At 38.1% G+C, this 24,327-nt stretch overlaps 2 protein-coding genes across 5 annotated transcripts in view; one reads left to right on the top strand and one right to left on the bottom strand.

Moving 5' to 3' along the window:
• Positions 1–921: 921 nt before the first annotated feature.
• On the bottom strand, positions 922–12,750 carry LOC148420417 (uncharacterized). 4 transcript variants are annotated; one of them, XM_088422316.1, is made up of 13 exons: positions 12,593–12,750; positions 12,452–12,510; positions 12,139–12,315; positions 11,864–11,927; positions 11,237–11,372; positions 11,049–11,159; positions 10,845–10,977; positions 8,021–8,199; positions 6,460–6,533; positions 6,200–6,362; positions 6,009–6,091; positions 3,731–3,915; positions 922–3,637 (listed from the first exon to the last, which is right to left on the bottom strand). In XM_088422316.1, exons 6-13 carry the CDS (start codon positions 11,129–11,131, stop codon positions 3,161–3,163), a joined length of 1,377 nt encoding a protein of 458 aa, XP_088278442.1. In that variant the 5' UTR covers positions 11,132–11,159; positions 11,237–11,372; positions 11,864–11,927; positions 12,139–12,315; positions 12,452–12,510; positions 12,593–12,750; the 3' UTR covers positions 922–3,160. The 4 variants fall into 4 exon arrangements, with proteins under 4 accessions (XP_088278442.1, XP_088278441.1, XP_088278438.1 ...); XM_088422315.1 differs by having other exon boundaries at positions 11,864–11,923; XM_088422312.1 differs by having other exon boundaries at positions 11,864–12,315.
• Positions 12,751–14,671: 1,921 nt separating this feature from the next.
• Positions 14,672–24,327, top strand: part of wdfy4 (WDFY family member 4) — a 50,811-nt gene continuing 41,155 nt past the window's right edge. The window contains exons 1-8 of the mRNA XM_088421889.1: positions 14,672–14,801; positions 16,167–16,424; positions 18,527–18,638; positions 20,259–20,368; positions 21,390–21,509; positions 21,590–21,779; positions 23,154–23,343; positions 23,522–23,682. Coding sequence (XP_088278015.1) covers positions 14,781–14,801; positions 16,167–16,424; positions 18,527–18,638; positions 20,259–20,368; positions 21,390–21,509; positions 21,590–21,779; positions 23,154–23,343; positions 23,522–23,682 — 1,162 coding nt within the window. The 5' untranslated portion in view covers positions 14,672–14,780. The remainder of the gene's footprint in view (positions 14,802–16,166; positions 16,425–18,526; positions 18,639–20,258; positions 20,369–21,389; positions 21,510–21,589; positions 21,780–23,153; positions 23,344–23,521; positions 23,683–24,327) is intronic.

Genomic DNA, 24,327 nt, shown 5'->3' with positions numbered 1-24,327 from the left:
AAACTTTCTGAATTATTATTGGGCCTCTAACATCCGGGGTTTACTTTACTGGAAGCATTTTCATTTAAGGACATTGCCCCCATCCTGGGTTGCTATGGAAGCTCACGCTGGTGGTGCTGGAATTTCTTTGCCATCCTTTTTTGGGTTCCCCACTCCCAATCACATGTTTAGTTTCCTCCAGTTGCCCAGTTGTTAAACATTCTCTTAAAATTTGGTCTCAATTTAGGAAGACTCTTGGTCTCCACGCTTTCTCACCCTTAGGTCCTATTGCAAATAATCATTTATTTTATTTTATATTATTTTATTTATTCTGTGTCTGGCCACAGGGTTCACACTATTCTAAAGTTAAACCGGCATCTATTTATCCTAATGTGGACTCAACTTGTGACAGATGTTTGGGTGAACCAGCCAAGTTAATACACGTTTTGGTCTTGTCCCTCTTTAACTATTTTCTGGAAGTCGATTTTCCACACTTTGTCGGAGGTCTTATGCTGCAATATTGAACTGAACCCTTTAAATGCCGTATTTGGAGTTGCCCCAGACCTGAGTTTATCTGGATCCTCTAAAAAACTGGTTTTGTTTCTATCCTTAAATGCTAGAAGGTGTATATTACTAAAATGGAAGGATCCGGTTCCCCCCTCTCATGCACACTGGATGCGGGATGTAATGCCGTGTATGGACTTGGAAAAGATACGATTCACAGTCCGAGGCTCTGCCAATGGATTTTACAGGACATGGCGTCCCTTTCTTACCATTTTTGAGAATCCTAATACAGGAATTATTATTATTTTTTTATTTTAATATACATCTTACCCTGGCTTGTGTGTGTATGTATCTATTGTGTGTTGCTTTTTATGTATGCATAGTCATAGTTATATGAATGCATATGTGTATGTTTCGAATTTAAGTCCAAGATTTTCTCTACAGGAAGATCCAATCTAAATTTATTTATAAAGCATGATAAAACAGACCAAAATGTTGTACACAAATCAAGAAATTTGCAAAAAATACACAACGAAAACATAAAAAACAACAACAACAACAAAAACTAAAAGCAGTCCTTCTCAATCATATAATCGGAATGAGAGATTGTAAACGATAAACTGAAATAAGGACAGGTTCAAGAACTGACAAGGGAGAGTTGCTGAGGATGACGTTGCTTCATTTACATGTACTGAAACATGTTATAAAAAAAAAAAAACTTTCACAGAAAGAAAATCATGCTTAAAATGCCAACACAAATGTCGCCGCACAGTGGGTCACACAAGTTGAGGAGGGTTACATTTCAAGTTTCTAGTACCTGTTAAGAATGTAGTGTGAAATGTAAACTCAGTACGATATTCTTAATGTAGCTTGATTAATACAAGTTACTTTGGGAATAAACCAATACCAAATACATGCAGACGTGGACAAAATATCATTATAGGGTATATTTGTAGAAAGCTAAGCACCACTTTTAGCGTGGGAAAGCAACCACAAATGGCAAAGCACACACACAGATCCACAAAAACGTTGTTGAAAATGGGAGGAAATGAAAAAATAAGCTTATGAAAGCATTATGTGTAGTGGTACCGTAATACAGGCACACTTGTTATGAAACTACGATGACAAGTTTGTATTATTTTCTCTTCGGAGCTCTACGATTCAGATTGGTGACGCATTTTGGTATCAAGGTGGCGTGTTTCGCAGACAGCACAGTCGATATTTCTCAGTGCAGCAGATTGCAGACAAGCGGCTCCCAATCATGCTCTTTGCGAAGCACTCCTGAACAGTTACTGAGCTTTTCCGGCGGGGCCTACAAACTAAAATTCTCAACAAATTCCACCTGTCAGGACAGCTTGATTGTGACAAGCAGCGACATTTCCCTTTTCGGAACAATTAAAGTGCATAATTCACATTATTCGTTCATTAGGGTCACATTAACATCACATTTATTAATACTAAGACTGCCCAATACCAAATTTGGTCAACCCAATACAAGTAGCGGCCGACCCATTAATAGGCTGGCCGATTAAATTGGCCGATTATGGCTCTTCAAAGGTTAGCCAAAAAATAAAAAGCCAAATAGGTGATATTTGCTGATTATTTTAGCTTTTTACCTTTATGTATCTTCTGCCTTTTTTTCCGCTAAAAATTGTCATCGGCCTGAAAAAAATCTATTTAATTGAATTCTCTGTACCAGTACTCGAACACTTGAGTGCCAAGTACCAGTTCTTTTGATATCCATTTCCCCCAGAAATAAGAGATCGTTTTCAAGAAGTGCCCACCTATTCTTTTTTCTATTGTTGTGATTTGTCATTTTTAATTTGCGGAGATGAAACTGCTTCAAGGAAGTACCAGTTTCTTTAGATAAAGTCATGTATCAGCCTGATAGAAAAGTCGCCCAGCTCTAATTATTAGAGGCCCTTCCCTCCTTATCACTCAGTTTAGACAAAGGGCCAGCTCAAGGGAGAATCCTGGTGGCGCCATACGTCCATCCATTTTCTAGAGCCACTTATGCTCACAATGCTTCCTGGTGCCTATTCCAGCTGGCTTTGGACTGTAGGCGGGGCACACCCTGAATTGGTTGCCAGCCAACTGCAGGGAACACAGAGACGAACAACCATTCATATACCCAATCACACATAAGGACAATTTAGAATGTCCAATTCACATGCCATGCATGTTTTTGGAGTGTGGGAGGAAACTGGAGTACCCGGAGAGAACACACAGGCTTGGGGAGAACATGCAAACTCCACACAGGAAAGCTGGAGCAAGGAGGATTTGAACTCAGGTCCCTGACGTGAACGTGGCTAGCCACTCCGCCACCGAGCCCTTACTTTTTCATTGAATTCAAAAAACAAAATTCACATTGTCATAATAGGGCAACATTTTGAGGTCAGATGTTAATTTTATGCAATCTAGAATGAGGCTGTAAGGAGACAATATGTGGAAAAGTGAAGCACTGAATATTTTCTGGGTGCACTGTATGTCTAGGTATGTTCTGTGATGTGTGTTGCTGTAAACATGTAAGCTAGCTTTCTCAGATCGACACTCAAAATTTTGGTCAACATTTGTTGTGTAAAAGTGCAAAAAATTCCACTTGCCTATCTGAATCCATTCTAATGAACTATTTACTCAGTGCAGATGTTAAGTAAACTGGAGAAACGGTGTGGAAGTGTTAAATGTCTATTACGACTTTGCCATCTTTCATACGTCCACAGCATCTCTGTCCCCTGAGCAGAAACGTCAGTACGGCGATACAGCGCGGTCCAACTGACCTGTGTCGCCTGACATCTTCACAGTGCCTGAAGTAAGTAGTCGTCGCTATGGAGATGGCATAAAACTGCTCTTTCAACAGCCACACCTCCCACAAGCCTGTTAGGGTGTTCATAACAGTCATCGCTGTGACCCAAAACTCATCCCCCAGAAACGTGAGCCATGATGACAAGCTGCCGGCAGACATCTTGTTGTACAAGTAATGTGTTGCAATGATAACAAATAACAAGTGTCCTGCCAACATGGAGAGGATGAAGAAGAGAAAGAGGCGGTGGTTAGCCCGTCCGATGCACCGGTTTAGGAAAAGGCAGTGGTGGTCGTAGTCTTGAATGCACATATCACAGAGCTTGCAGTGCTTTGTGTAGTCCGGCTGGAACAACTGTGGGTGAAGTGAAACCCAGGAGGTGTTAAACCTACAAGTGAGGAACAATTGATTCCTGCCAATATGACCCATTTCAGTATCACGTTTTACCTCACAGTGTGGACAGAACCTAAGAGGGCTCTGGTTCTTTTCTGCTAGGTCAGCAATGCAAGAGAATCGAGCATCTGAGTGTGCTCTGTCCAGTGTTCCAGGGTCCTTGGTCAGAATCTTACAGAACAAACCAAGGACTAAGCATAAGTGGATTGTTGACACGTGGATCAGGGTCCCGCTGAGCCATAAACATGAGGTTAAGGATGAGACTGGAGGCATGTTTTCAAAATGTGAAAACAGATACAGAAGCAGCAAATGGTCTACAGTGAAACCCCTAAAGCCAAAACTTTTTTTAGTACACAAATCCACAATTGCCTTTAATAAAAGATTGCTAAGGATTCTGCCCATATCATAAAAAAACTGACAAACCAAAAATAAAAAATAAAATAACAGTGCCGTGTGTGAAATAAATAGATGGCTTAGTTCTGTTCGGGGTCTGCTGTGCTAAAACGGGCACAAGGTGTCTTGAAGCTATGTTGGCTGCAAAGAAATATCAAGACTTTCAAAGCACCTAAACGTGATATTAATGACGTCCAGTTGGGGCACTTTGCCCAGGAATAGTGGGCCAAAAATACCTGCTGATACCAAGGCCCACTTTTATTTGTCTGTTTTTTTGAATGGCCCATATTATGAGAGTTCAATATTTTGGACATTTTAACCATGTTAAAATGTTGATTCCTTACACTAAACACCCCAAAGTGTTATGTATTATATTAATGTAATATAATATTATATATTAATTTCTAAGCATTTCTTGCTTATTCTGCGCTCTCAGCACTGGGCTCGCCCGAGAATATACAGAACACAGATCTTCGAGTTACATGAGTTGAGGAGAAGAGATTTTGCACTGAGTTGGTCAAGTAAACAGCAACGTTTCATTTAATAGTTACTACGTTTTACTGTAGGAATTGCCGAAGTGGTGAAAATGTGGGTTTGTGGCGCACAGCCAAAGTCAGTAGTAAATCATTCACCTGCGGGTAGAACCACTGTTATGAATATTGGTTTCCTACGGAACTCATTTGATAGGAGGAACACCTCTTAGTGACACTGTTTTGAATTTTAATGTTGGTCAAATGCCTGTTTGGTCAGCTTCATTCACTTGGCAGGGAGAGGCTCGAGATAACCAAGACCCTCGTGAGAATAAGCGATCAATATGATTGATGGATGGACATATCGTGGCCAGCTGCCATTGAACGACATCGTGAAAGGGGGCGAGGCAGCCACAAAGAGATGTGGCTTCAGTAAAGTAAACAATTCACTTCTTGGGTAGACATTTTGGTACCTTAAAACACCTATTTAATAAGAAATTGAAACATCAATGTGCCAATGTTATTCATATGCACATATGAAAGTAGAAAAAAATACCACGATCCTTGATCTGAAAGCTCCTTTCAGATGATACTGTTTGAGTTTTTCCATGCATTTTTTTACAGCTGCTTATCTTCACTAGGTTTGCTGGTGCCTATCCCAGCAGTCTTTGGGCTGAAATGGTTGCCAGCCAAGCGCAGTAGGTATTTTTGTTTTTTTAATGTATTAGTCATATGTTTTGCATCAGTTTCAAGATTCATTATTGATCATCCTTCTTTAATGAAAGATACACCAATTTTGACCTAATGTCCATGTAAGTTCAGCAAGAATTGAAGTTCTGATAGAGCACTATCAGCATATTACACAAGACCTCTGTGCACCCCACAAGACATCAATTCAGTGAGTAGGAAAGCATTAATTCTTTACTATTTAGGGCATTTTTTTTTGTCCTAATGTCGAAATAACCAGCGCAGTGCTGTTATTTGATATGTTCACCTGTTCAGGGTAACGCGCAGGATAAGTGAAGGTATTTGGATTTTTGTGAACAAACCAAGAAGCTACCTGTACTTCATTGTCATGACATGTCAATAGAGATGCGAAAATAAATTGTCAACAAATCTATTATTAAATAAATCACAAATAATGTTAAAATATTTGTGAATACTGGATATGCTTTTGTGTTTTAAGTTTGCATTTGCTGTCATATCAATTTAAAATGTTTTTTAATATAAATTAAATCAAATTAAAACTTGACTTTTTTTTCTCCAAAACATCGATTGACAAACAAGTCACAGGTTAATAGATTGAAAATTCATTAGCTATAACCCTCGATGTCAGCAGATAACACAAGACCTAACTTTCACCAGATTCAAAGGATTAGCACCACACTTTTGTTTCTCATTACTAGAGCAGCAAAATTGTTTCTAGAAATACTGTAAAAAAATTATGCAATATTGCTGTGGAAGGATATTTGGCATTATTTTCCCAAAAAAGCAAAGCAGGGAATGGAGGAAGCCAGCTATGAGGGTTCCCAGGTAAACAGGGTTGGGTAACCTGGAAGGAAGATAGCTGCTATCTGAACAAAGAGATACAGCATGCCGTAAAATGTGTTGGAAATATCACACATACTGGATTTGAAACATGCTGCGTTATTTATCAAACCTTTGAAATGTGGCCATACGATGATACTGAGTGAAGATGCTTCTGGCCAGCCAGGGGAAAAGTAAGCTACAAAGAAGACCACCATAACCCCCCAACATGGCCGCCACAAGAAGAATAGTGGCTCCACTCAGGCTTGGAAAAAACAGTGTCCAGTAGTACAAAACTGGCGATAAGGAAAACAAACAAAACAGGAGGTAAATATCTATTAGAATTAGTGCCACTGTGCAAAATCTAATTTAAACACAACAGTCGATATTTACCATGAGATTCTTTGGGTTTGTGGTGGATTGGCACGTTCATGTACTTGCTCAGTATTTTGGTGAGTTGCTGATGCCTGCAAAATAAAAGCAAACCAAAGCATGTCAACGCTTCCCTTTTCGTTGTCTTTCTCATGCCATGGAATGCCAAGAACTGTGTTAAATCAGGTAAGGGATATTGAAAAATACTCAGTGGATGTCATACATATATTAGTTTCACTTCAGAGATTTTTGGGATGGAGAGACAATCCAATTGGGGTGATAGACCCACCATTTTGTGTTTTCCACAAAATGGTCTCACTGTGTCCAGCAGGAGCGGCCAGGTCCAGTCCTTAAGACCCAAGATCTGGCCTGGTTCCAGTGTTTTCCCTTCAACCAACACACGTGATTCGAATCATGTGTGTGTGTGTGTGTGTGTGTCTGTGTGTGTGTATCATAATTGAATATACATGATAAAAATTGGTATCAAAATAGTACAGTAAGTCAGAGTCAAAGTCAAGTTTATTGTCAATTTCTTCACATGTGCTTAACATACAAAGGAATCGAAATAGCGTTTCTCACTATCCTCTGCGTTTCACATGTACAATAACAAAGTGCAGGTGTGCAAGATGAGACAAACCTAAACCTAGCGGTAAAATAAGCATATATTATATATATATATATATATATATATAGATATATATAGATATATATATATATATATATCAGGGGTGGCCAAGTTCGGTTTTCAAGAGCCACAATCCAGCCTGTTTTCATTGTGTCTCTTCAACTAACACACCTGATTCAAAGGATTAGCTCATCAGCATCCTTTGCACAATCTTGATAACGACGCTGATTTGACTCAGGTGTGTTGGTTGAAGAGATACATTGAAAACAGTCTGGATTGTGGCTCTTGAGGACCGAACTTGGCCACCCCTGATATATATATATATATATATATATATATATATATATATATATATATATATATATATATATATATAATATATGCTTATTTTACCACTTAATTCAAACTTGAATGGGTTAGCCATGGTCCCAATATTGGTAATGATGTTAAAGGGAGAAGTAAGAAGTAAGAAGATGACACACACACAATTATATATATATATATATATATATATATATATATATATATATATATATATATATATATACACACATACACACACACACATATATATATACACATACACACACACATATATATATATATATATCTCAAAGAAGAGAGCTTGCGCTATCATTTGGGTAGATTCACAGTAAAAATAATCATAGAAACCAATATTTCTTGGGTCCTGAAAAATGTGTCAAAATGCTCTAAAACTGGCACTCTAGGGTTGTGATCAGTGCAAATGGCTGGCATTGAGTAAGTGAAACGTTTCGGTTCATACTTTATGGCGTAATATAAATATAAATTTCGGCAAATTAAAGATTTTTAGGGGAGGTACTTCAGTACTCACAACAGGGTTTAAACCCAATGTGTTTAATGAGCTAAAAAAACATATTAATATCACTGATGTTGTTAGCAAACTGTGGCTTAATGTAAATTTTGCTTGATATTCACCTAAATGTTTTCCCCTGCTTGCATAGGTCCAACGGTGTGAGGCCACTGCGGTTTTTCTCGTGAAGGATCTTGCACCCAGCTATTTGCAGCAGAATCCAGCACACCTCCACACATCCTTGCTCTGCTGCAACGTGAAGTGCCGTCGCCCCCTTTTGGTCAACAGCATCCACAGCACAACGCTGAAAGAATCAATTATACAGCAGCTGACAAAACTGAAAGTGAGACATCAGCACATCTCTTCAGCGTTCTACTACTCAAGAAATGAACCTCACAGGTGTGCTTTGTTTCTATTTATTTTTTTGTGGTGCTCCATGCTACCGTAAAACAGCAACACACAAGAGCACAGGTGGGTAGTTTGTCGGTACTAACACACAGCTGTTCCGTCACCGACAGACGGAAGTTTTGCCGATGGACCGCCATGACGAAAACATTTTAAAAACGGTACGGTATATTTCGTCCATGATTTTAATCCATTGTAATCGTCACCACCTGTGTCAAACTATTACCACTGCTGATGGTTTTTCACTTTACTTATATAAATCTTCCACACAACTGAGAAATGTTTAAACTACTACAGTATGTATATATATATATTTCGGAGCATGGAGGCATAAGCACTTCGAAATAGGAACACAAACACATATATATATACATGCATCCTGAAATAATTAGCTGAGGGCTCAAAAACAGTACACATCAGTTAAAACACATTAAAGCAGTGTTTCTCAACTATATTTTGCCAATAACATTAACAGAAAAACGGAATATAAATCAACTTTCAACAACTGTTAATTATTTTTATCGTGTTTATATGGGTTATAGCTTAGTCTAAAATGGAAAAAAAAGAAGCAAGTGCACCAAAGTGCCTGAAACTTAAAGAAAATGATGAAAATTATGACTTTATTGCAATTACATTCCACATGACAAAAACAAAGCCTTTTTCCTGGGATCATCCGCGCCCCCCCTGGCATCACCTCGCGCCCCCCCAGGGGGGCCCTCCCCACTATTTGAGGAGCACTGCATTAAAGGGAGTATGTGTAATTTTTCGCATGCGCCTGTGGCCGCTTTAGTCGCATTACGGTAACTGCAGCAATAAACACTCCTCGTCTTACTCTCCGTAGCAATAACAAACATGGTGACCTCCAGAGGAGTGCCAACCCCATGTAATAAAGTTTTGTGATAACTAGACCTACGATTATGTTTAAAATATACTGTTGGTCATTAATAACACATTTATTTGGAAGCTTTTGAAAATTATAATTTAATTTACTAATTTTTAATGAAAAACGGTCCAAATCTTACACAGCGTCACTTACTGTAAAACCAGTGTACCACTTATATGTTGTTGCATGAACGCTAAATATTGAGAGGTGGGTTTAGTAACAACTGAAGTCATGACATAATTGCTGGATGTGATGTTGAAAGGGCCCTTAACATTTGGCTTTCAGATTGACAATTAAGAGTTTGGGTAAACTTTCAAAAAATTATCGACTGACAAAAGGGGTCCACATACCAACAGGACTGTACATATCAGACCAGCAAAAAAAAAAAAAAAAAAAAAAAATCTAAAATTCCCACCTCTGTGAGACAACAAATAGTTATCTAATTTCTGAAATGCATGCCTTGCACACCAGCTACATGGGAGGGTTTAAACCAAGACTGGAACCTCAGGACCATGAGGGAGTGGTGCAAACCACTTAGCCAACTGGCTTTGAGTGAATACACTTGTTTTTTATTTTCACCCCAATCTGTTAAAATATATATATTTGAAGTGGTATGTACGTTAATGCAGTATTTTGCGAAAGGGTGTTAGATTGTGAAACTACAGCTATATTTGGAATGGCTAATTGAGCCACTGGATGTTGTTGGAAGTCTTACCTTTGTAATACGAATACAAACACACACAATATATATGTATATGTACAGTGGGCCACCGTGTTACGAACTTAATCCTTAATCCATTCAGCGGCTATGCTCGTAACTCGAATTGCTCGTATGACGGGCAATCCAAACCTATGTTAGTGAATGCGTGCAAAAACCTTAGGTAAAAACATCACAACTTTATACACATATTAAAAATTAGTAACATAATCTACTGTACAGTTAAATTAAATAACATAAATATACAAAGGAAAAATGACATTTACCTTTGGGGTGACGTGACTTGAGCTGGGTGGAGGCGGAGGAGAGCAGAGACGAACCCGCAGAATTTATTTATTTTCTTAAACTAGAACTTTTCTCAAACGAGAACATATCACCGGCGATTTCCTTCTCTTTAATCTATAATAGAAAAAGCCTCTCCATTTTGTTTCTATTGTTTTTCTTTTTTATTGTCATCATCCTCTTACTTCTTCCTTTACCGACGCTAGCAATTTTAGAAGCCATGTCTAACAGAAATCGTTTGCAAAGTCTTCACAACACACCGACCAGCTGTGCCATCAAGCTAGATTGAGGTGTTCAGCCAATAGCATATCGGCATTTCTGTGATCGACGTGACGCCGGCCAATAGCATATCTGCATCTCCGTGACTGAGACCGTGGCTGTGACTTTATAAGTCCAATAGCATATCGGCGTTTGTGTCATGCGAGAATAGTTAATTTTGTTGACGCAGCAAAGCAAAAAAAAATAGTGCGGACACACTGACCAGCATGTTGGATTATTCGTAAGACGAAAGGTTTGTGCGTAAGAGGGGGACAAAAAACGCCGCGGTCCACGTTCGTAAGATGAAATATTCGTAAAACAGGGAGTTCGTAAACCGGGGGCGCACTGTATATATATATATACACACACACACACACACATACGTTAATGTTTTGTAAATTACCTGGTTTCTGAGGAGGTATTGTACCATATCTGTGTTTCCTGTTGATGCTGCCAAGTGAAGGGCTGTCCTCTGGTGCATATCCGTGTCCGCGAAATGGAACATTTCTGTCTCCCACAAATAATGCACAGCAACACTGGGAAATGTAAATGCAGGTTTGAGCTTTCAATTTGTGCTGGTTTTACGTTTGCCAGTGAATTCACTCACATGCTACCGCCTGTCACTGCATGATGAAGAGATGATTTTCCTTGTAGATCCACGACACGAAGATCAGCTCCATGCTTGATCATTTTGTGAACGATGTCAATGTTGCCCTGCCTATCAGGAGTAATAAATCATACAGTCCCCAGTTTTTCAAAGGAAGAAAATAAATTAACATCAGAAACATGAAGTACCTGCATGCAAAATGAAACGCTGACTGTCCTGCATTACAGGTCAGGTTGGGGTCTGCGCCGTGACTGAGGAAAAGATCAACCAGTGAACGGTTGCCATGAAGGGCTGCGTAGTGCAGTGGAGTAAAACCACCCCAGCCTGGATGAAGATGAATATATCCACACAAAAACAGCTTTAAACTCAGTACATTCGTTATTATGTTGGTGCCATTCTAACACTATAAAATGATTGAAAGATGTTTAACTGCTTTGCCTTGAATGAAAAACTGTGTATTGACTGACAGTGTATATTGATAGTTTTAATTAAATCATATTACATTGGTTTTAATGTCTTTTATGAACAAAAAGTCAATATCAAATGGGCGCCCCATTCTTCCATTTGTATGAGGCCTTACTAAGTATGTGGAAAAATTTCGGAATGCTGGTGTAGATTCACGTGAACTCAAAGGACATATATGAACTATGGCACTTTAAAAAATTCGTTGGGGCTTGTGTACAATCAGTTGAAAGTCTTACAATATGCAATATTTTCATAGACCGTTTAATCGTCGTAAATTACGTAAATATTATAGTACGTGCACAAAAATACAACCAAACCATGTAAGCAAATACTACAAACAATGTGCTTACCTTTATGTACGAGGGCTGAGCGGTCGTTTTGAATGACGACTTTGCATTGTTCAAGGTTGCCTGTCTTTATGAAGTCAAAAATGTCCTCGTTATCCAGGGAACGTAAAGGCACTGAATGCATTATTGTAACTTCACATGTGCAGATTTGCCTTGACGACTTAATCTTACAGATGCAATTGGATGAATTTCGTTTTACTCCTTTTCATGCAAACGGAGATAACGAAAAAAAAAAAACACTTTGCGACTAGATTTCCGCTTAACGGTAAATTACCCACCACTTACGGACCACGCCCTAGACACCTCATTGGTTGAAGCATCCCACGTGTTTCTAGATGCAGGAAACGAAAACACGGAAAAATTCGGGATACTGAATGTTTTGACGGCCGCGCTCCAGACACCTCATTGGTTGAAGTTTCCCACATGATCCTACTGTAGTTGAAGGAAACGAAAAACTGAAAAAAAAAGGCAGGCTAATGAATGTTCGGGAAATACAGAATCCTGCACTTTTTTTTTTAAATTAAGAAAAAGAAATGCCTATTTTTTCATATAGTTGGATATCATATTTATTATTTGTAATATTTTACTCACCTCAGCTCAAATCTGTGCTTCAGTAAGTAGCAATAAATTCTCCATACTTCCTCAGGCCGCTACTCATTCAGTTTTTACAAATAATATTTACAGTTAATATTTACATCTACACAGTCAATCAACAAATAAGGAATTACATACCGTGTGCGCCCAGAAAACAAAGTCAAAGATTAAGTCCAAAAGACTACCGCCTTTCTGTGACTCTCCCTCTCGTGCATTGCGCTTCCAAGTTTCAACGACCTCAATCAGAAGTGATTGTGTTTACAGTCTGTTTACCACAACAACAACAAAGAACATGACGAATACAATAAAAATTACACTTATAAACTAATAAACCAATAAATAAAAATTAAAGTTACACGTTCGTATTGTCATGGTAACGCATAGTAACAATTCTAGCGCCAGCTACATCGTGGACATTACTAGTGACGACCAACAAAAGATCAAAAGATCCACTGTATACGGTCGATTTTTAAATCTTAGATTGACTCACAGTTGTAGAGGTAATATAGTATTTTCCCACTAGATGACACTGTTTGTTAGGTTTGCAACGTCGAGTTTCACTGCAGAAAGTTTTGTTTTTTCGGCTTACTGTAGCATTAAAAATATGATACAACGATGGAAAAAAGTATTAGCATCATCATGTTATAAAAAATTATTGGTTTAATGATTTGAGGTTTAAGTTAGTGATCCGCTGCCAAACATCACAAATTGTTGGTACAAAATAACATTGCAATTTTATCTGTATCAGTTTCCTCTTATCCATAGGTAGGCAAAGTTTGGCTTGAAGGTTACATAGTGTTGTTTTTTCCGATCCCCTGAGAATGTATAGTATCTAGAGTCCTGAACAAATTGTTGCATTATTTTAGACATTTTCCCCTGTACATCAATTATTTAAAATGCATTTGATTTAGCTTTTATTCTTTTGTCTCATTTACATGTTTTTTTTAATAGTTAGCAAAAAAAGAAGTAAACAGTTTCTGTAACTAATCAGACAGTTATTCAATTATAATAATTATTGTTACATTAATCATTTAAAATCTATTAAAATGTTTTTGTTACATTTTCACTATATATATATATATATATATATATATATATATATATATATATATATATATATATATATATATATATATATATATATATATATATATATATATATATATATATATATATATATATATATATATATATATATATATATATATATATATATATATATATCGGTGTGGGTCCGTGAGTTTCACACATATGAAAACAAACCAAAACAAACGGTGGTCACAATCGATCAGTACTTTCAATACCTCACGATTTTTCTTGACCTCTTCATGCTCTCTTTCTCTTCGCACTGAGATGTACAGTGTGTCCCCTCATTTACATGTTTTTTTTAATAGTTAGCAAAAAAAGAAGTAAACAGTTTCTGTAACTAATCAGACAGTTATTCAATTATAATAATTATTGTTACATTAATCATTTAAAATCTATTAAAATGTTTTTGTTACATTTTCACTATATATATATATATATATATATATATATATATATATATATATATATATATATATATATATATATATATATATATATATATATATATATATCGGTGTGGGTCCGTGAGTTTCACACATATGAAAACAAACCAAAACAAACGGTGGTCACAATCGATCAGTACTTTCAATACCTCACGATTTTTCTTGACCTCTTCATGCTCTCTTTCTCTTCGCACTGAGATGTACAGTGTGTCCCCTCGGGTGTTCCCCAAAGTTTTTTAAAAGCACTGTAGTGCATTGAGGAGCTCTCTATACCCTTGAATATAGAATGTGTGTGCTTGTGTGTGATATAAAACCATTCAATCCCTGCTAGCCTTGTTGTAATTCCGCTTCAAAATTATTTTTAATTGAAACCCTCACTTGCTTACTCATTGGTTGCTGTCACAGTGAGTCATTATCATAGCAGCCAGATCTGACAGATCTATAAAAAGCTCAGTAGACTACTGAGCTGTGGTGGGAGGGCCTCATTCAATTGGCCCGACAATACTTTTTCACTTCTGCTTCTCTAGGGTAGTCAGGAGGCACATGACTTAAGCTAGCTGATGTGAGTTTCTCCGCATGTTCAAAGTTCATTCTACTTGTTGCAGATTAGTGAGGGCGGGCTGTTTTACAGGAGGGTTCACACATCGCAGCACAGTGCAGTAAGCATCAGTCATGTTTTAGCAGGTCTCTGCTCGCTTTTGCTGCAGGCAAAGGAACGTGGACAGAGTAAGAACTCAACTGGACTCTCACAAGTCACTTTCGCAGTTCGCTGTAAGGAGCGTGGAAAGTCACACATGGCTCTCACGCAAACACAGGTAAGAACTTGTGTTATTTTGTCATTGTGAATGTCTCAATGAAATGGAGTTAGGAAATATGCATTCCACTCAATGTCTCACACTTATACACACAGCACCTCACTGAAACAAAGGCTTCTCACATGAGTGATGTTAAATAATCAGTGCATTTGTGAGGAATGTGAGCTGCCTATGTACAGTCCACCGCTTCCTTCTTTGTAAGTCACATGTTCGCTATTAGAGAATGCTGAGAATGATGTTGGTGCATAGTGAATCAAACCTTTAGTTATTTCTCAAATCTCGACTGTACATTTGAATCCAAAAACTTCCTTCAGTTTGTTTGAAAGCTGACAGCAACAATTGACACATTTTTATTCTGTGTGATGGATAATATGAAGCATACCGTACCGCCGTTTTTCCACCTCAAGGTATTGATGGTGTTAAAGGAGCAATTTTCTAAAGTTTGATAAATATAAGCTGTTTCCATTTTTCTGTCTAGTTTTGTATTTGCCAGAACAGCCCCCCTGGTTCAATGCACTTTGCTATATTAGTACTGGATGTGACATCAACATGTTGATTGGGCCATCATTTGTGCCCATCAGTTGTTATTAAGTGTGTTTTTTTTCTCCTTGATAAGCCACCGTGATAAAAAGTCAACAAAAAATAAAATCAGAAAGAAAAAACTCAAATTAAAAAACCAAGGCATCCATAACAGCTGTTAACGCTGCTTTATACCTCTCTACCTCACCAATTCTCTGCCCCCTTCAGGCAAGTATGGCGGTGCCCATGTTGTCTCACAAAAATGTTTTGACAGCTTTTTTAAGCTTGCCATTTTTTTGAATAAACCATATATATGTTTCCTACAAAGCACTGGATGTATGCACACTTTAATTAAACATAAAATGCCACTCTTACAGGCAGCGGTGCCTCATGGTTTGTTTGACATGTCTTAATATGAAATTACAATATTTTCTACTTACTCATTGTCGATTTTTCCTGTCTTGAACAATACTGAGGCAAACTGGAACAGGGTAGGTATTCTGGTGATCTAAAAAAGAACATTATATCAGATTGCAAACCTCCACTATGGTACCTCCACTAACTATTCAGGGCAATCTATTCCATAAACTACTCGTATTGAAAAAAAAATTCAGAGCATCCAGAAAGATAATAATGTGAAGAAAAACATTTTGGGTAGCACATGACTCCACGTGGTTTTGGCCTTTTGTGTGATGGGTTTTTATTTTTAATTTCTTTTTCCTCCCCGCACATTTTTCTTTTAATTGGGAAATGGTCAAGTGAATTTGATTAAGTGTAGAGAATTTTTGATAATTAGATGATGGACGAGACTGGATTTCTGAATGTTTTCTTTGTCTTCCCCTCCAGGATGATGGCATAAAAGGGGAGAGGGTCAATAAAGAAACAGGCGAGCTGAGTGCTTCTGGGGAGTTATCGGTCTCTGTGGAGTTGGATGTGAAGAAAATGATGGTTTCCTGTCAGGACCCTCTTCTCTTTGATTTGCTATGTGAACAATTGCACGAACTTGAGATTTACCAATGCTCAACTTTGGACCACAAATGTGATGAGGCCCATTCAGAGAAGAAGCATGAGCATCTTTTCAGAATCCTGCCTCTTTACATACAGGTAGTAACAAGACTTCTATTTTGTCTGCCAGCCAAATATTTGTCAATATAAAAGGTAAATACAGGAATCATTATTGAACATGAACAGTCCAAGTGTCAGTGGCGCAATTACCGTATTTCTCTGTGTACAAGTCAACCTCGCATATAAGTCAAGCCCCCCATTTTTTACTTCAATTTGGGTGAATTTGACAAAATTCTGAGTATTAGTTTACCCCTAACTTTAGTGGGAGCACATATCATAGCTGTCCAATTAAAACACATATTGTGTGTTATTAAAATGACAAAATTACGCTACTTTTAGACACATTTCTTTATTTTATAAGAATAACATTGTTGCGCTTATGGAGGTGGGTGCAGAAATGATAAAAGTGCGAAGCAATGTATGCTATCATTTAGCCACAAAAGCTGAAACTAATGTTACAACAATAAAATGATATGAAGTTTCAATGCTATTTATATGTATATTTTTTTTTACACAGCTGAATATGAATTTGTCGAAAAGCCCTAAAAGTCATCATCACTATCTGACACGCCAAAAAGCTCCTCCCATTTAAATTCCGGACGTCCTCTCCTTCCTGCTTGTTATTTGCGTAAATATCCTCATTACTCTTCCACGGGTAGTCATCTTCGGAGTTTGAAATGGACCTCTCCAGAAATGTTTTGCTGAAGCTTTCTTTCCCCAAGTGACAACTGTGGCGATATCAGAGCATGTATGCGTTGCTCTTCGCTGTGTTTCTTGTCCCCTACCTGCTGACATCCACGCGTGCCATGACACTGCCCATACATTTTTGTCCTGAATGCACAAGTCAAGCCGTCTTTTTATTTTCATAATGCGTTAAAGTCCACCGGGAAAAATATCCACACAACCTCGTTGACAACAAGAGGCAACAATAAGGTGACACTTGACAAAAGTGCATTTGAAAGTGCAAACGCGCTAAAATGGATGCATACTATATCAAATTAGAGGTATCTAGAGTATAACCATTTCAAGCCTTGTAAATGACATGATATTACTTAAATTGCAATCGAATTAACGTTATTCAAACACAGATACGTAGAGAAAATTGGTCTGATTTTGAGCAATGCGGGTATCAGTAGAAACCCCCAATATGGGGGTTGAAAACGAGGAAAAAAAACTCGACTTGTACACGGAGAAATACGGTGTGCATTGTGGCAAGGGTTAAAGTAGCAAGACAAGATTCCTGAATCAATGTATGGTGGGAGTCAGATGTTTGGCCTTTAGCCGATCACATCACTCACTTCTTAAACAACATGTTTGAGTTAAGTGTATTGATCTTTACTGTTTGCTCTAGTTTCACATGGAACTCAAAAGCCTCAAGTTTTGTTTGGAATTAATGAGGAGATGTATTCGCAGGAATATTCACAGTCAACCATTATCATGTGTGATATCAGTAAGTCAGTTACTTCAATTATGTTTTCCTTTTTTTTCTCCCCAAATGTTTTAATTTATTTATTTTTCTAAATGGCTTTGCCACAAAACGGTATCAGTGATGGCAAAATAGTTGTGATCATTAGAATTTACTGCAACCAAGGAAAGTATCTGGTTGCTCAGGACAAGTTGAGCAAACACAATCAATTTCTGTACCGCTTATCCTCACTTGGGCAACCATTTTACTCTTCAAATAGTTGCAGAGTTACTGTACATTACTATCGGTTCATACTGTTACCAACATCTCTAGTAGCTCAAGGCAGATTGACACCCAACACTGAGTTTTGGTACTGTTTGTGGTTTCTTACTGTACAATGGAAGTTGTTTGAGGCTTTTTGTGGAACGGTTCAGTTAGTTTGCATGTGGGTGTGCCTCATTTAAGCCTCATGACCAGCATTCAGGGATTTACATAACAGCACACTCAGTGAAATACGATATCCTCTTATGGAAGTGAAAGAGAACATGATGCCAGCTGCTTACTTCTAATGCACCCCGTCCAAATAAAGCACTTTTGTGTGGCTGCATCTTGTTAAGTGAGGGCAGTAGAATTTATATGTAATTATGTCTGTTAATCATTGTGTTTTTATGTGTGAGTGCATGAGTGTGCGTGATTGTAATCACTATTATAGTAGGCTGTTTTCACTTGATGGCAGGTGTATGAGGAAGGTGAAGGGCTTGAGGGGCTGGATTTAAAGGGACTTGTCGCTCTCACCACTGATGCCATCGTCCATATCATTCACAACAGAATTGTGGAAAGGCCTGCAGGTAAAGAGCCCTGACACACCCCCTTATCCACCCCCACACATGGGCCATCATAGTTAAGTTAGGATTTTAGGGGGTTTCTACATCACGCTTTACTTCTGCTTTTTATTTTTGCTGTTACTCATAGCCTTTAAACTGTATGGCCTTTTACTATTAAATGTCACTCATGTTCCTCAGTGGAAAGTCATTGTACATGTTTTCATTTTACATTGTATTGATAAATGTATTGTGACACACTCCGTAATCAATTTGCTGGATTTAACAATGTAAGCCACAGCAACATTCACAGTCTGAATATAACACTGCACTTACAGTATAGTGTACTACAGTGATCCTTCACTACTTTGTGCTTCACATACAGTATCACACCCTCAGTGCGTCACATATTTTTTTTTCATAAAAGAAAGCTCTATTGTGGAGAGACACACTGAACGTTCCCTGCACGCCAGTCAGACGAGTTAACTGTAAATGCACATGCCACGGGCACTCCTTTGACGTCGAACTATTGCAGTATTGCAGCTGTAGTCTCACGGAGATCTGCGGTTGGCCTTGTATTTGCGGCACCTGGAAGTCGAATTAGAGTGAAGCCTGTAGCTGACCAAACATGATAACAAGCAGAGTTTACCCTTGCAATTCCAATTTATTAAAAAAGAAATCTAGGTAAGGGATTAACAACACTCTACCGCTGCGCTGATTTCCTCCCTTCGCATCCCCCTAAAAATGTGTTCGAGTTTAATGAGGGAGACTGCATAGCTAATCTTTCAATCAGCTCACGCGCAACCGTACGACACGTGATTGGCTCCCGGCGCGAGCCAGAGTTGGCTGGAGTTGTATCCTACTAACACGTGGAAGTTGTATCTGCTCCCATGAGACCAAATGCGGCTCTCCGTCAGATTACAGCCAAGAGATGGAACTGGGAAGGCATTACAGTACATTTACTGTATAAGGTTTAATAATTTAAGATTTAAGAAAATATGTACAGCAAACTGCAGTAATATTTGTCTTAAATGTGTAAAGTATAAATACTTTACTTCACGGTTTTTCACTTTTCACAGGGGTTTTCAGTGCACATTAATCATGAAAAATGAGAAATTACTCTACAGTATAGTATAGTATTGTATAGTCTAGAAATTTGCACATGTAAGTAAAAAATAATTATATGACTGCACCCTACAGAGCTTTTGAAATAAATGCAATGACATACTCATCTCATTCTTTGAAAAAAAAAAGTTACTGTTTTATGTTTTAGAATAATCTAATTCACATAATACTATTGCTTCTCTATTTGCACTAATTGATCATATTTTATGCTGTCAAATGTTTATCTCATTTATCTCTTTATCTCTGTATTTCACACCGTGGTTCAATTTAGTATTTTAATTTTTTTTCATTCCCTGCATGGCTATTTAATAACGGTTGACAGTAATCTTTTTCTCAAGCCTTGAAATGAACTACTACATTATTAAGTGGTGTCAACTCACTCCTCCAAGCTTCAAGTTTTTCTTTAATGAGAGAGCTTTTTACAGTGGCTTTTTTAATAGTCACTTTCTCATAGTCATTTTCTCTGAAATAATATGCATGCATATAATTCATACACCATGGTGAATTTTTTTGTGTTACAAGAACATGCTCGTGAGGAAGTTGTGCGATTCTTCCAGAAGGAACACGAGGAGAAAAGCAGTCCAGGATGGCTGCTGCTAAAATCTCTGTTACTGCTAACTGCTGACAGCTCAGTGAGTTTTTTTTTGTTTTTTTTTACTTCCATCTTTGCTCATATCATTTTAAAAAGATGACTTCCTTTTTTAAATAGAAGATCAAATACACTCACTAGAGAACTTATTTGATGCACTTGTGCAAATCAACTAAAATGAAAAATTTACGATATTTGCAAGGTGCAATTTTAAAAGAAAACTTGACAATTAAAAAAGAAAAAACTATATAATCTCACCAGTGTATTATAAACAAACAAAAGAACATTTTTAATGATTAGGATTAACTGGGCTCTGACAATAGTCATTGTCTAATACAAAAGCTGGACTGAAAATTTTAAAATTATATTACTCATAACTGTTAAATTATTACCCCATTGAAAATGTCAATTAACTAAACATTATTATCTTTCTTTCTGTCACAACTCTCATAGCGGATCACACTAGACTTGTCTACATGTACCCGGCTTAAATCCACATAGCCTCCACCTTGTCGTTGTTTGTTTATTAAGTCGCGTCTGTACTAGACTGCAAAGCGCAATTTTAAAATCGTGTACAAGCATGCCAAGTCTAGGCGGCAGTAATGTCGCAAATTCTGTCAAATCAAAAAGAACGTCCGCTTCTGGCGTGTCCAATCAGAAAGAGCTTTTTATCTATGACACCACTGGTATCTGCGTCTTTGGTGGCAAAAAGAGTAGCGCGAAGACGCATATCTCCGTTGAAGCTGGTTACACGCAACCACGAAACCGGAGGATTGCGCAAATCTCCACTTTGGTCGGAGGCTTTGAAACATTCGATTGCTAAAAAAAAAAAAAAAATCCAGGCCACGTATAACACATGGGGCAAAAGGGAGACATTTCCTGCCCATTTGCAAGAACCCCAAACACGTGTAGACAAGGCCTAAAAGTGTACTTAATGAAGTGTCCATTGTTTTTATCATCATAGTAACTTAATCAAAAAAATTGAAATATTACCTCAGTTGACAAATGAATGCATCATACAAAACAACAAATCACATTTCTTAACACTACATTTGTGTTTGTAGGTGTCATTTATAAATCCAGAACTTCCGGCAGTTCTTGTGAAATGTTTGTACCTGCTCGTGTGCATCCCACCCAAGGAGGATATAACCATGAAAGAGAGCTTTCAGGAGCCTCTTACACAGGTGAACGCGACTTTACTTCTCCCTCTGACATTTGGGGAGTCTGAGTCATAACGCTACTCTAACCCTTCCATCTTTTTTAGCTTCTCCTCCAACTGTGCAGACAGCTAGTCAATGTGGAGCGATTGGTGGAGACCCAGGAGCTGCAGTGCCTTATCATTGGGCTTACATCACTTTGGGACCAGACCAGCATTTCGTGGAGGCATCAGGCATCACGTGTTCTTAAGGTGGTTTCTGCTGTAGCCACGAGCAACACGATTCCGAACCTTCTGGGTGAGTTGAAGATCCTGTATGCTATACCGTTTGGAGCCAAAATGATTAGATACGCTACAGAACGGTTTTAACGGAGTAGATTTATTTATTTAATTTGCAAAAACAAACAAAAAACTATTAATGCTAGTAATTATTGTTATAGTAATTAGTTCTACAAAAACACATTAGATTTATGTAATTGATGTCATTTCGTTTCTCAACGTTCTCATCGTTTCTCAAATAATGGTACTTGATGGAACTGTAGGGCATATGTCAGATTTTAACAGTCTTTCTGGAAGTATTAACAAATCTAGTTCAGTGTTTTAATGCTGTTCTTATTGCAACATAAACTAATTTCAGACCCACTTTGCATGTTTTTTTTTTCAAATTAAGGTCAAATTAATTGATAAATTAAATTAAAATAACTTGTGGACTGCAGCTAATGTTTATTGTTGGTGGCACAAGACACTATTTAAAATAAAACAATTAGGCAGAGGATACCCAGGACTGCTTGCCAGCCAAGCAGGGTACACAGAGACAAACAACCACAATCACTCTCACAATCACAATCACACCTAAGGGCAATTTGGATTGTCCAGTATACCTACCATGTATGTTTTTGGAATGTGGTAGGAAACCAAAGTGCCCGAAGAAGACCCACGCAAACACTAAGAAAACATTCAGAAAGGCCTGGGGAAAGCTGGACCTTTGTCATGTTTTTTTTTCTTCTTCTTTTTTTTTTTGTGGACCTCTGAACTGTCTGCCACCCATTTAAATCATACTATTTTTGATATTCTATTTACCTTATTATATAAATGCAGTACAACCAGTATCCCCCAATAATCAACATTTAATATCTCAGTGAGTGTTATTTTCACAAACAAAGATGGTTTGTATGTGTTTTCTTTTGGATTTCATTAAAATATTCAGAGGAGGCTCGCTGGAGCAGTTTTATAGTTCAGGGACCTGAGTTTGAATCCAGCTCACTCCGGCCTTCCTTTGTGGAGTTTGCATGTTCTCCCCGAGCCAGTGTGGGTTCTCTCCAGGCACTCCGGCTTCTTCCTACATTCCAAAAACATACATGACTGATGTATTGGATATACTAAATTGTATTTAGGTGTGATTGGATGCATGAATGGTTGTTCGTCTCTGTGTTCCCTGCAATTGGCTGGCAACCAGTTCAGGCTATCCTCTGCCTACTGCCCGAAGACAGTTGTGATAGGCACCAGCAAGCCTGCGACCCTTGTGAGGATAAACAGCTATAGAAAATGGATGGATGGAATATTTAAGTATAGCACTTAATATTGGCTATCTCTCAGATAAAGAGCTACTACATCAACATTCCATTTTAAATGAATATTTTACAAATGAGATTCACAATGTCTTCTTCTTCAGGGAAGAACTGTGTTCGCATATGCATTCAGAATCTGTTGCGGATCAACTCAGAGGTGTCTGGTCCGTTATTAGCTGAGGTGGCTGTGGCTGTGTTCAGCTTCATTCGAGACACATATCCTCTGAATCCAGCCCTATTCAATGAGTTTGACTCCCACAATGGCTACAAGGCGTTGGAAAACATACTTAAACGGTGAGGTGACAATCAGTTATCTCAAGTTAAGATGAACATATTTTAGCAGACATTATTCCTTAAAAAATCGAGAATTTCAAGCTGCAAAATAAGTCTACTTCATAAATATGTATTTTGACTTGCACTTTAAGTTGCTCTCGCCACTCTTTTCTTTTAATTGCCGATTGTTCCATACAAGTTGTGAAGGAGGCGTTTCAGAGGATCAGTTCCATTATGTGGAGGAGCTTCTGGCGCTCATTGCCTCATTCACCCTGCTTGGCAAAACTGAGCTCAAAGTGGCTCTTTGTGTCAGCCACCCTCAGCCTCCAGGTTTTAAATTTGAGCCCCCCCTCAATAAAGGTAAGACACAACCTATCCAAATTTGTCATGTTCCAACTCTTATGCTCAAGCCCATCATTTCATTTTCTCACTTGGTTCCTCCTTTACACGTTTGCAAGTGTCTACCTTGACTCCCCACTGCCCTCACCTGCACCCTACTGTGGCAAGCAGCGTCCCTCCAGGTTGATTATGTCTGGGATGATGAAGTGGCAGCTTCCCTTTTAACAATGTTAGGATGTCCCACATCTATTCACCACTGGCCTACAACAAACGGCCATCTATCATGGATGCGCACACAACACCAGAAGACTCAGAAATGTGACGCTCATAATAAAAATGTGCACACCCACACACATGCACACACGCACTAAGCAGCCATCCATCACTTGAAGGAGAAGCTCTCTTTCCAACACAGGAATCATAGAGTCTTGTGTTGATCTTATTTGCTTTTGATGCAATTTAACTTAAGCGCGAGCATGAATTCTATTACTAAGCAGCTCTATATTTATCCAAAACACAAGCCTGTGTGTTTTCTGGCCAAATATATTACCTTCCATGTTCATATTTTGACAAGGTAGCAAACAAACTACATCAAGGCAGATGATGCTCTCTGCATGTTATATTTGTTTACCATCTAGTAATGCCTGTGCAACTTGATTTGTTTAC

This window comes from Hippichthys cyanospilos, chromosome 8, assembly GCF_059441005.1.
Source record: "Hippichthys cyanospilos isolate Australia breed blue-spotted pipefish chromosome 8, RoL_Hcya_1.0, whole genome shotgun sequence".
NCBI lineage: Eukaryota > Metazoa > Chordata > Actinopteri > Syngnathiformes > Syngnathidae > Hippichthys > Hippichthys cyanospilos.
Note: the sequence above shows the minus strand (reverse complement) of the source record. Positions and strands in the feature narration are given on the sequence as shown.